Here is a 13,112-nt window from a genome sequence, read left to right on the forward strand (position 1 = left end):
TTCTGCGTTCCCACGGGGTCCAAGTTATTCTACCTTTTCCTTTCATTTTTCAGACAAGATTATTTTTCTTTAATGCTTGGAAATTTAATTGAAAAAGTTGTATTAAATACTGACAAACACAAACACGCCGGGAAATTCTTTAATTCCAGTAAATATTACCAGACTCAAACAAGATGGAATTACATATGAAACTGTTGTGAAATATGTTAAAAGGGAGTAAAAATTAATTTCCCATGATTTTTGTCGTCAGGTGGAGGTTAATTTGGACATAGTTAATAAATTAAGTATTGGGGTATACTGGTTCAATGGTAGTTGTCATTTCTGGTGGAACGGGTTCGATCTCTGTTCTGTTAAATTTATGGTAGACATAACTTTTTCTCCCTAATTTTCATTTCACCAATTGGTGCATAATCATTCCTCTACATGTTCATCCAGGGTGGCTCAGGATAGAACGTTCACCTCAGGTGCCTGGGGTCCCTGGTTCAATCCAGTTCGCGCCAAGTGAACTTTGTGGTGGACAAACACCGTGTGCGTGGGTTTCCTTGGGGTTCTCCCGTTTCCTCCCACTTTCTTTATTCCAACATTTCATTCATTTCTCATCATTATCATCGTCTTCTTTAGCCTAACCGGCATATTCGTGGGACGTAAAACTCAAAGATTTCTTTTTTTTCGTCCGACTTTCTTATCCACAGGACATAGCAATAGAATGTTAAATTAATGGTATAATTTCATTTTATTTCCAAAACATGATTAAGGATATGTACAGTTCTTTGATCCTTAATGTTAAGGATATGTAAGGCATGGTAGAATTTGATGATGGATGTAGTTTTGATTGGAAGCTTTGTTGGAGTGGAGTTTCTTAAGATTAGATAAATGTGATGTGAAAAAATGTTTCTGTAATACCGTTAAGTCTACACTGAGGAAAATAGCTTTCTCGACTGAGGCAAGGAAAATTGCAAAGCTGTTGAAGGTCTGAGAAATTTTTCAGTGTAAATCCAAAGAAGAATTATACATGAAATTGGGTCGAGGAAAAATATTAAGGGTATGCCTATTGTGTAAACTAGACCATAAGATTACAATCAATTTCTAGCTACTATAAAATATGCTAATAATTCTGAGTTAGTGTCACGCATATAGCTTACAAGTTCGTGGCGTCCTCCATCAGTACTGATGGAATTCAATATGGTGTTGACCCACCCTTAGCCTTGATGATAGCTTCCAGTCTCGCAAGCATACTTTCAATCAGGTGATGGAAGGTTTCTTGGGGAATGGCAGCCCATTCTTCACGGAGTGCTGAACTGAGGAGAGGTATCGATGTAGGTCGGAGAGGCTTGGCACGAAGTCGGCGTTCCAAAACATCCCAAAGGTGTTCTATAGGATTTAAGTCAGGACTTTGTGCAGGCCAATCCATTACAGGGATGCTATGGTCGTGTAACCACTCCGCCACAGGCCATGCAGTATGAACAGGTGCTCGATCGTGTTGAAAGATGCAATCGCCATCTCCGAATTGCTCTTCAAGAATGGGAAGCAAGAAGGTGCTTAAAACATCAATGTAGGCCTGCGCTGTGAGAGTGGCACGCAAAACAACAAGGGATGCAAGCTTCATCCAAGAAAAACACGACCACACCATAACACCACCACCTCCGAATTTTACTGTTGACACTACACACGCTGACAGATGACCTTCACGGGGCATTCGCCATACCCACACCCTGCTATCAGATCGCCACATTGTGTACCGTGATTCGTCACTCCAAATAACATTTTTCCACTGTTCAATCGTCCAGTGTTTCCGCTCCTTACACCAAGCGAGGCGTCGTTTGGCATTTACCTGCGTGATGTGTGGCTTATCAGCAGGCCTCTCGACCATAAAATCCAAGTTTTCTCACCTCACGCCTAACTGTCATAGTATTTGGAGTGGATCCTGATGCAGTTTGGAATTCCTATGTGATGGTCTGGATAGATGTGTGCCTATTACACTTTACAACCCTCTTCAACTGTCGGCTTTTTCTGTCAGTCAACAGACGAGGTCGGCCTGTACGTGTCTCTTCCCGTTTACACTTCACTATCACATCAGACACAGTGGACCTAGGGATGTTTAAGGAGTGTGGAAATCTCGCGTACAGACTTCTGACACAAATGACAACCAATCACCTGACCACGTTCGAAGTCCGTGAGTTCCGCGGAGCGCCCCATTCTGCTTTCTCACGATGTCTAATGACTATTGAGGTCGCTGATAATGAGTACCTGGCAGTAGGTGGCAGCACAATGCAGCTAATATGAAAAACGTATGTTTTGGGGAGTGTCCAGATACTTTTGATCACATAGTGTACCTATATAACCTCATTTATAGTTATCACAAAAAATAAAAATAGATATTAATGTAAAATTTCTCATTTTTTTTTAAACTTAGTTTGATTTTTAAATTTATTTATTTATTTCCTAGCAAGTTCTTAGGACAATCTAATATCTAATCCAAAACAACTTAAGGACAATTATGACAGCCACCAAAATTAATGAATTTTGCATTCTTAATACTGGGAAGTTGAATTCATTTAGTTAACGAATTAGTCCTGAAATCAATAAGAACAGAATATATCGTGTAGCCAATATGGCTTACACTCGTGCCTTTAATCCATGTTATCCCAAGTTTAATTTTAGTGGGGATGTACAATGCTGGGTGTTGATATAACATTGTAAAGCAGTTGGGGAGTTATTTGAGCTAAAACGTTGCTAAGACTGATCTCATCATCATCATAGGCAGATTACCTATGGTGCCTTACTGGCAGGTCACTTGCAGCAACTGAGAAGCTTCCATGCTCCACGATCCTCCGCTAACCTTTTCGTCTTCACATATGATCTTTCTGTTTTTATATCATCCATTAATTGTAGTCTCCTTCGCCCCCTCCCTCTCTTTCCCGCCACCATACCCTCTAGGACGTCCCTCATGATACAATTTCTTCTTGGGCAGTGTCCCAACCAGTTTTTCTTCCTCTTCTTAACAATATCTAAAAATGTTATTTTCTCCCCCACCATTTCTAACACCCTCTCAGTCGTTTTCCGCTCAACCCAACTAATTCTTCTCCACACCCACATTTCGAAGGCTTCCAGTCGTTTTTCATCACTTTTACATAATGTCCACGTTTCCGCCCCATACAGTAAAACACTCCACACGAAGCATTTTATGAGTTTTTTTCTCAACTCTTTATTCAAGGTCCCATAAAACAGACTTTTCTTCCTCCTAAATGCTTCTTTCGCCATTCCTATCCTTGCTTTTATTTCACGTTCGCACTTCATGTCATTACTAAGAATCAGGGTTGGCTGGTTTAAACCAAGGTGGTTTAAACCAAGTTTTAAACCAGCTGGTTTTTTCAAAAAAAACAACTGGTTTAAACCAAAAAACATAAAAATGTTCGTAAAAGTGTAAGTGTTTGTAAAATCTTGATGAACACACATTTTTGGGTTATCACGTTTCACTCCCGCATATTATTCGTATTATATTCAGACCTAAATTCCCCATTCATTACTCAAAAAGATTATACATACAAAAGCAACTTTTTTTTATAAGTTTATAAATGTTTATTTTGTGATTTTTTGTAGTTGTTATTATTGTTATGTAATTGCAATCGAAGAAAAATTCTAAATATTGTTTCGTTTCAATGTTTACTATTGATAAAATACATCGAAAATGCCGTACTTTTTTTGTGTGTGGGGGTCATACAGACCCCACGAGAGGCATTTAGTGAAATAAGTATCTTTGGTATCTATTTATGTATAAATGAGTCTGAGCCAAAGTGGACTCAAATAATTCGTATCTTTATTCACTTTTCTTATTTATATGCAGATTAAGTCGGTGTATTTCTTTAATTTGGACCAATAAAAGTCGTTGTTAACTAACTTGAACTAAATTAGTTCTTCTGTACTCCGTAGTACTTTGAAATTCTTCATATGTAATTCTGTGTAATGGTTTCACTTGTGCAACTGTTTATCTTTTTGTCCTTCTGAAATGACTCTTGACAGTTATATTAAGAAGCATGTAAAGATCAGTACAACGTATCCTTTTATCAGGATTCCTTCGTGAGTGAGTCGGCAGACATATCGCATTTGTGGCCAATTAGTCCTGGTTCCGAGTTCAAATGGAGGACAATTTCTCTCGGATGTAACTCGAGAAGCGGTTTTTATTCCGCTTTAAGCTTATGTGACCCCTTCCAGCATAACCCGGTTGTTGCATAATAACATCAAGGCGAAACAAACTTATTTCTGTCCATATATGATATGAATATATAGAGCAAATTATTTAAACCATAAAAACCTGGTTTAAACCAAAAAAACCGGTTTTTTTGGTTTTTTTAAATAAAAACCATGATTTTTGCCAACCCTGCTAAGAATACTACCTAGATATCGAAAACTATTCACTTGTTCTATTTTCTCTCCTCCCACTTTTATATTTGACACAGACCTTTTCGTTCCAATCACCATGGCTTTTGTCTTTCTAACATTTCTTTTCATCCCATATTCTTCAAAGCCCATCCTCAGGTTTTCTAACATTTTATTGATTTTTTTTTTCAGATTCTGCAACAAGCGCCATATCATCTGCAAATCTTATGCATGTAATCATTGTAGCTCCTACCGAAATGCCGTCATCATCATATACGCTCTTTTTCAGTATCTCTTCTAGATAGACATTAAATAGTGTTGGCGAGAGGCAGCATCCTTGTCGAACTCCCCTTCCAGTTGCAATCTCTTCTGTCAGCTCTTCCTCTATCCTAACACTTACTTGTTCGTTCATGTATAAATTTCTTAAGACTGATGTAGAAATTAAGAAATAAAGGCAGTGAAACCGATGTGTTGACCACATATCATCTAGCTAAAAGCGGTTTAGCTGGTCGTAGCCTTTGGTAGTTGTAACATCTGGGAGTTTAGTTTCGTTTCAACAAAGGAAATAGCGTTGGTGTATAAATATTAAATCGTCTCTTTCATTATTATTAGGGGTATATTATTATTCGCCCCACGATTATGCACCGAAGCTAAGGAATACGGTGATGTTGAAATGATTGATAATGGTGGGATGAAGGAAGTGGGAGGAAACAGAAGAAAATCCACGCACACGATGTTTGTTCACCACAAAGTTTATTTGGCGCAGATTGAGTTTATTTACATATATGTAGGCATTCTGATGAGCAGAGTGATATCCTAACAGTTGCTTCATTAAATAATTTGTAAAATTACTCTTTCAGTTACTGCGTTCGATATTAAATGTACTGTTAACTTTACTGTTTCTGTGTTCCTTTCCCGATGGAGACCTTGGTCAAAAAGATGTGACAACTTTTCCAGGCCAACCATCCTGGGTGAGATTTCTCCTGGGTTTTCCTTATTCACACTAGGCAAAAGCCGGAATGGTACCTAACACACACATCCCAGGCCACTTCTCTCCTTCCCGGCGAGTGTGCCCGCGGAGGAACATCATCCCTCATACGTGATAGACTGTATACTGGTAATACCAAGAAATATGTATAAGTAAAAAAAAAAAAATAATAATAATAATAATAAAATTCGATGTTTCTTTCAACAATGAGGGCTATGTGAGACATGCATCTACAGCATTAGCCCATCGAGAATGTATACCAATTTTATTATTTAAATATTGCTACTGCTTTTACATATTTCCTGATTCATTTACTACATGATTTTTTTTTTTTTTTTTTTTTGAGAAACATAATGTGCTGCTCTCACAAATAGGAATCTGTTTGTTACATTGAGCATGTTCATGTGAGAGCTTCTTTTTGTATCATTTGAAGCATAAACATGTAATCAAATTTAATTTCAAGTAGAAAAATGTAGGTTTGGGTATTATATATATTTGGGTATTTGCACTGTTGTGCCAGTCAGTAGATTGGTAAGCAAGAGTTTGATTTGTAACAGTTTAGTCCAGTTTGTAACCGTGCAGAGAAGTTAAAATGAATGAATGAATAGTAAGTGTAAGTATTTGGTGAGTTGCATTGCTTACATACGCCAGAAAAGCAAGTACAATCGCCAAAGTAATACAAATATATTTTTCTTTTCAGAACAACAAAATGCCGTGTTGGTATTATGACAAGAAAGACTTAAGGAATACTCCGTCGATTCAGGATGGTTTGGATTATGAAACTGAATGTCGGTACAGAAAAGAAGGTGCTCGTTTCATAATTGAATCGGGAACCAAGATGGATCTAGGTCACAATACAATGGCTACAGGAGTTGTATATTTTCATCGGTTTTATATGTTCCACTCTTTCAAACAGTTTCCTCGCTACGTAAGTAGATATTTTTTACTTCATTTTTTGTGAGTTATTCGCATATGGCATTAATATTTGAGTTTGATTATAAAGCCATCAAAGAACAATGATATATTGTGTTAATACTGTACGAAACTGTGGTTGTGTAGTGGTATTTTTGTTGGGAGGATTGCTCGTTTAATAAACTAATCCCTGAATGACTTCCAGGAAATAGTGGAATGAATTGTTATTGTATAGTGCAGCATTTTCAAACTTTTTTTTTTTTTTTTTTTTTTGTATGAGTTAAAATCTTATACGGACCACCTTGCTCTTGTTCCCTTCGAGAACATACATGTGTGGAATGTTTGGAGGTTATACCAGTATACATATCTTTCAAAATATTTTTAATTAAAATTACCGTAATTAGTAATAATAGAGGAAAATTCATATTACTTTTTAATAACTAAGTTATCAAGAATATTTTGTATTAATACATTTGTGTATGCTGCTAGAATTTGTAGAACCGATAAATATTTCAAATTCTCAACTATAGCATGTGATACACAATTCATTTGAATTTCACTTTTTTCTGTCATTCTTTGTACTTACGTTCAATGTAAGAGGACCAGAGTTTGAGAAACGATGGTAAAAAGAGTTTGAATACATTTTCTACATACATAAAATATATGGATATGATATTACTTGAAAATAAACTAACATAGGTGGTTAATGATTTGTCAACTTAGACTGATGTTACAAATAAATAAATTTTACTAGTATATTTTGTATTTTAAAATGTATTGTGATTGGCTATTTTATTGTGATTTATTTAAGTTATTATTGTGTAATATATAACCTTTTAATATCTGCCACCAAATTTGAATTCCTTGTCATCTAAGCATATGTCAATAGAGAATATTTCACGAATCTATTATTTTTTAAAGAATAATCAGTCTGCCTTGTGAAATGAATTGTTGAGGCAGTGATAACTGCAGCATGGAACTATAACGCAGTGACAAATGAAGAAACAGTGATAGTTGTCAGTAGTGTAAATTTGTTTCACGTTATCTTGTTAATTTGTGTGTAAATTGTTTCCGTTTGCAACTTAACATAATATTTAATCTTCCCTTTTGCAATACTGTTGAAGAAGTCTGCAGGATTTTACAGGACAACTAGAGAATGGTAATTATATAAAGAGTGTATTAAAAGTATTAAATTAAATTAAATTACATATCGCAGCGTCCTATGAAGACCACAATCGGCTTTAATTTAGTGATGTGTGTCAGCTTGTAGTCCCTGATTGCAAGCAGTGGGTCAATACTAAAAATTCTGTCTCCCCAGAGAAATGAAGCACTGAACTACTATTTCACTCATTCGGTAACACGGGAACACAATTAAATGTATTACTGTTATAATAAAATAGAAAGTACAGTATTATGAACAAAAATGGTATAGGATCTCTTTCTTCAGGATTCTAATGAAACAAAATTATAGAGTATATAACATTCATACGCTATAATCTCATTGACATAAAAATCCGAATGCTGTAATCTTTTGGTTTCGAATAAATTCATTGCTTCCAAATCTCTGCGAAAATGTTATTTGGCACGGACTTGACTTTTTCTGTTTAGTGATTTCAAATGTGTTCACGTCATCAGATCAGACAGTAGAATTGGGAGTAAAGGTAAACAACACTGAGTTAATTAAAACTTTATTTGAAAGGTACAAGGACGATAAAACTCAAAACGGAAATAAGGAAAAAAATATTAATTACCATTGTTAAGAAACAAGACCTCAAAGAACTAATATAACAGCAAATGTATTTGTGCGAGTCATTTTTGCATATGAATGTACTCATTTTGGTGTTCGTATGTTTCATTCTTTTTCATCAGCATGTAAAATTTGAAGCTGTGAAAATATAAAAACTTGTGGTTTCATTTTGTTGTTTTCAAAAATTGTATATAGCATATTGAACTAAATTCAGTTATATGGGTGAGAAGTTGTCTAAAAGAAAACTCATTGATCTACCAAGGATTTTCAAACGAGGAAGTAAAACTCAAATAAGGGGCGAAGGGTTTTGTAACTGAATTATAGGTTTTGTTGTGCTTTCTTTCACTTATTTCTTCAGAAGAACTTTGTTATTTTCAATTATTTTTACATGTTACAATTTCACTTCTATCCCTCTAGAATGCTAATGGGGTCTGAAGTTGAATTTCAGTGGCATCTAGAGTGTCACTCTTTATCTGAGCGACTCGGAAAACTATGGAGTCGACACAAATATCGGTCATTTGTTTTAAAAAAATATATATCTGCTTCACCCACTCCCTCTAGGAGGGCTAGGGAAATCTTGCCACCACTGGGGGCTGAACTTGGACTTAAATGCCATCAATTACTTCCTGACGCTGAAAACTAATGATTCGACACTAATATCGACCGATTTTGATATTTTTACATGTCACCATTTCACTCCGTCGGGTACCAATGGGGGGTTAAGTCGGACTTATACGGCATCACATGTGTCACTATTTATCTAGCGACCCCAAAAACTATGGATTCGATACTAATCTGGGTCGCTTTCAGTTATTTTCGTATATACCCCTCCCTTTCCGTTAGCATGCTACGGCGGGTCTTGTTCTAACTGGGAGCAGACTTTGGACTTAGGGGGCACCAAAACTTTCACCAATCAACTTAGGGACACCGAAAACGATGAATTCATCACTAATATAGATTATTTTTAAATTAATTTTTACATATCACATCCCCCGCTCCCTCAGGAAGACTAAGAAGCTGAATTTAGATTTGAACGGCATCGGAAGCGTCACTGTTCATCTTTTCATCTCAATGACTTCGAAAACTACTGATTCCCCAGCAGAAAAAAAACACGTACCGTACATGCGCATGTACAACATGCGCCTGGAAAACCCTTGAAATTGGAACACTGTTTTACGCCTGATCATGTGCTCATGTTTTTTAAAAACATTGCGTGTTCAGTCCCTGGAAACGGGAAAACACAGGTAAACAAGGAAGAAGTGAACACCTGGTTTGTACCTGGAAAACACATGTTTTGTACCTATAACCGAACGCAACATCTGTGGACTGCATGTTTTGCAACTGATCTTAACGTGTTTTCTCTTCAACAGCAGCTAATCATCCGCTGAACATTGCATGTAAAAGGAGGAAGACCAGTGCTATTCTAGTATTGGTCGAGAGCACTGAACATGCAATGTACAGGGATCGCAAACATGCAGTGAAAGGGGAACTGGAAATACGCGGTTCAGACGATACGAACACTACATTTAACTTACATTTCTGAGGGTAGAAGAACGAGACACTGGAATTTTGCTGTATAGATTTTGGCGGCCATTCAGCATCAAATTTCAAGATGGCGGCTATTATTTCAAAATGGCAAGCATCTACGCTACAGGGCGCAGTTTTTGGTCTTTATCTTTGAGGGTAAAATCACGAGACACCCGAAATTTGCTGTATAGTTTTTGGTGGCTATCCGACTTAAAATTTCAAGATGGCAGCCATTATTTCAAACTAGCGGGCATCTACACTATAGGGCACAATTTTCGGTTTTTTTAACCTGCCCCTGGTTTTTAGACCTACTAGCTATTTTCCATTTTGTGGTAATTATAAAATGTGTACACTGTTGAATGAAACTTGAGTTCGAAATTTTGCTGAAGGAATAACAATCAAGACTGAATTTCCAGCAACACAGTGTTTCTAAACATACCAGTATCTGCTGCTGGTCCAGGAAAATATAAATTCGCACCTGCAATTTTCTACCCACACAGTGAGCCTTCCAATATTGTCGAGATTAGTCTGTTTTGCTGGAAATTCAAGAATTCATTCGAAAGCAACACGTAGCAGGACACTGCATGTACATGATGTTGATACAAGCAACATACACCTAATAACAAAACAGCTTCCTTTTTTTTTTTATGAGAAACCCATCTGAAAATGGCCTTTTCTCGGATTTAAAACATTCTGTCTACCGGACATGTTTCTTTTATATTTCAGACAGTGTACTGTTTCTCTGTAACCTGCAAATACATGCTGTCACTACATACCATGTACAGTTCATGTTTATACAACCCTTTTCTGCTAAAACAAACCACCTGGAAATCCTATTTTTCGTATTAAAAACATACCATATACCAGACATGTAAACGACAAACTCCTGCTAGATGAACAATTCTCTGGAGCTTGCATGAACATTCGGCAGTACAAGGGAAAAGCAGCTCATGTTCACTGCAGATTTCTTTTGAAACTCAGCATAGCTGAAAATCACGTTAAAAAACGGAACACATTATATGTATTGTGCAGAAAATTTTCGTTCAACATTTAAAACCGGCTGGCCTGGAACGCAAATGTACATTAGGGCGGAGCGAAAAATCACTTTTTTATATATCGAAAACGCAATAGTGCGGAAAAGTTGCCAATTGATATTGATAAAATACTGTAAAAATTTCGTCGCTGAAATCGAATATCTTCGGGTGGCGAATCGCCAAAAAAGATTTTGTGTCTTTATAGGGTATGCAAACCCGCTGTACACATCACTCTTTTGCGTTTCTACGGTAAATGAACAAAAGTATAATCTACATTTCTTAAGTTAGGTAATATATAAAATTTAAGAAATATTTTCTGCATGATTTAGGCACATTTTGGATCACACACTAGTCAATTTGATCAAAATAACAATCTACTTAATACAAAATACATTTTTTTTCCTGCACCTCTCTGCTTGTTTCAGCGAAACGACCCAGGACCCACGACGAGCACGTGGGTGCCGGACAGGTCCCTCCCATGCCCATCCTACCATCCATACACGTATGTTCAAAATTAGATCTTTGGTTATTTGCAGATCATAGTTTGCCTTTGTTTCTATACTTTTGTGTTTACAAATCGGTATTTTTAGTTTAAGTCTGATAAAACCATCTCTGCCACAAACTACTGCAGATGCTTATGTTACAAGTTTCACGCAGGTGTACTCGTAATGTGACAGGAATGTTTTAAAGCTCTTTTTATGACTGGATGTTCACGGTTATTATTGTATATTTCAACTTCTTTGTTGGAAAACAAGACAACGCTGGAGGATGCCTCACTTCAACTGATTCCCAATTAATAAGGTCTGTGTAATCGTTTGCATTGAAATTGAGCTTTGGTAGCAACATTTTTTATGTGACTCATTGTCTTCTTTATCTGGTCTTCCTCGTTTCGTCTTCCTACTGATACTACTGTCATAATATCTACTCTTCTCATTCCTAGCTTTTTCCATTACGTTGACTATTTTTCTCTATGCCTCTTTTCTGACGTGAAGTCTTTCATCGTCAACCATAGAAGGCAATATATTCTCCGGATGTGCGAAATAGCAGTTATTTTGGATTACGCACTTCTTGAACCAATTGCCTCTCCTTTTGTGGTATGTACCTTGAAGAAGTTTTCATTAACCACGCGTGTTTAGCTCCATCTTTACAAGTAGCGTATCTCTTTACTGAAAATCAGCGACTTCCAGTCTCTTACCTGCATAGAGTTTGATCTTTAAGACCATCAAAGTACAAGCCTCTAAGATCCTTTCCTTTTGCCATTAGCACTTCCTTTTGTCCTATATTTTCCCTTTCTTGCCGGACTTTTGGGCAGTCTTTCATCTAGCCAGCATTTTGTGGATCAATTATTCCAAAAGATTGCAATGTAGCTGTTGCTATCAAAGCAGTTGCACGATCAGATGTTCGAAATCGGTCTACCAGCTCACCGAGAAGTCTAAGGACATGTCGTTGCTGCTTGCTTCTTTTCTCTCTAATATTCTGTTGTTTTGCAAAGTAATCATTAACACCTGACTCATCGCCATCAGAAGATGATGTCTGGAGTTCATTAGAAGTACTCGTTTGTGATGTGTAAGAAGACTGTTGGCAAGTGGTCTCTCGTGATTTACTTTTAGTGAGTATGATTAGTTTTAAAGTCTCCTCGTAGTCAACTCCCTCTATTCTGGCTACTCGTGTTGTTCTCTGATCTTGCAGAAATGTCCACTCCTTCCTAGGTATTTTCTTTCTTAATTCACATGAGCACATGGAAAGTTCAGGAACATATATCAAAAGACTTCGTGTAATCTTGTTTTGATATATCCAGTTTTTCTGGAAGCTAGCAGAAGCTTTCGTTTTCTTCTCAGCTTTAACAAACTTCTTATATACTTTCCGTGCAAAGCAAGTAGAAACTAAACTACACGTTCTAACGACAAAGTAGGGATGGAAGCTTTGCCCTAAACAGATTTCACACATTGAGCAACGTCTCTCGCCAACTTCTTTACAGATCGATCATACCCTTTCTCACATTTTTCCAGCTCTACCAATTGAAAATAATGCTTCATTACATCTAATTTTGTGGGCAACTACACACCTGAAAGTTCAGCTGAATGTCCAAGCACGGGGTGAGTCGTTCTTAATCTTGTTCTTATCTTCGACATGGTTAGAGTTTCAATATTGATATAAAATACAGATCTCACACACATTACATAAAGTTTAATTTACAGTACAAAAACAAACTGTTTATACACGTACCAACTACGCACAACGAAGTAAACATTGAAACGCAATGTTAACACCGTAAAATTATCTTGAAAAGATCATCTTCCACACTCGAACAAAGTTATCGAATACTATCGTTGTTTCTTTTTAATACTGCTACTATCAATTGGACTAGTCCAAATTGAATTCATATTCAGGGGAGGAAGTTAAATTCTATAAAGCAGTACGAAAATTTTTAAAAGGAAAAAGAGTGTTGAAGGAAAAATTATAAAGAACAATGAACACATTTATCGGCATATTAATTTAATGCTAGAACCTTATAAGAAACCACAAG

At 36.6% G+C, this 13,112-nt stretch overlaps 1 protein-coding gene across 3 annotated transcripts in view; it reads left to right on the plus strand.

Moving 5' to 3' along the window:
* The window catches only part of LOC145686056 (cyclin-K-like), a 78,837-nt gene that overhangs the window by 22,440 nt on the left and 43,285 nt on the right, over positions 1–13,112 (plus strand). For all 3 annotated transcript variants that reach the window (XM_081758946.1, XM_081758945.1, XM_081758947.1), the window contains exon 2: positions 6,066–6,293. In XM_081758946.1, the coding sequence (XP_081615072.1) occupies positions 6,075–6,293 (219 nt within the window). In that variant the 5' untranslated portion in view covers positions 6,066–6,074. The remainder of the gene's footprint in view (positions 1–6,065; positions 6,294–13,112) is intronic.

The sequence above is a fragment of the Thermobia domestica genome, chromosome 5 (genome assembly GCF_964235325.1).
Source record: "Thermobia domestica chromosome 5, izTheDome1.hap1.1, whole genome shotgun sequence".
NCBI classification, from domain to species: Eukaryota; Metazoa; Arthropoda; class Insecta; order Zygentoma; family Lepismatidae; genus Thermobia; species Thermobia domestica.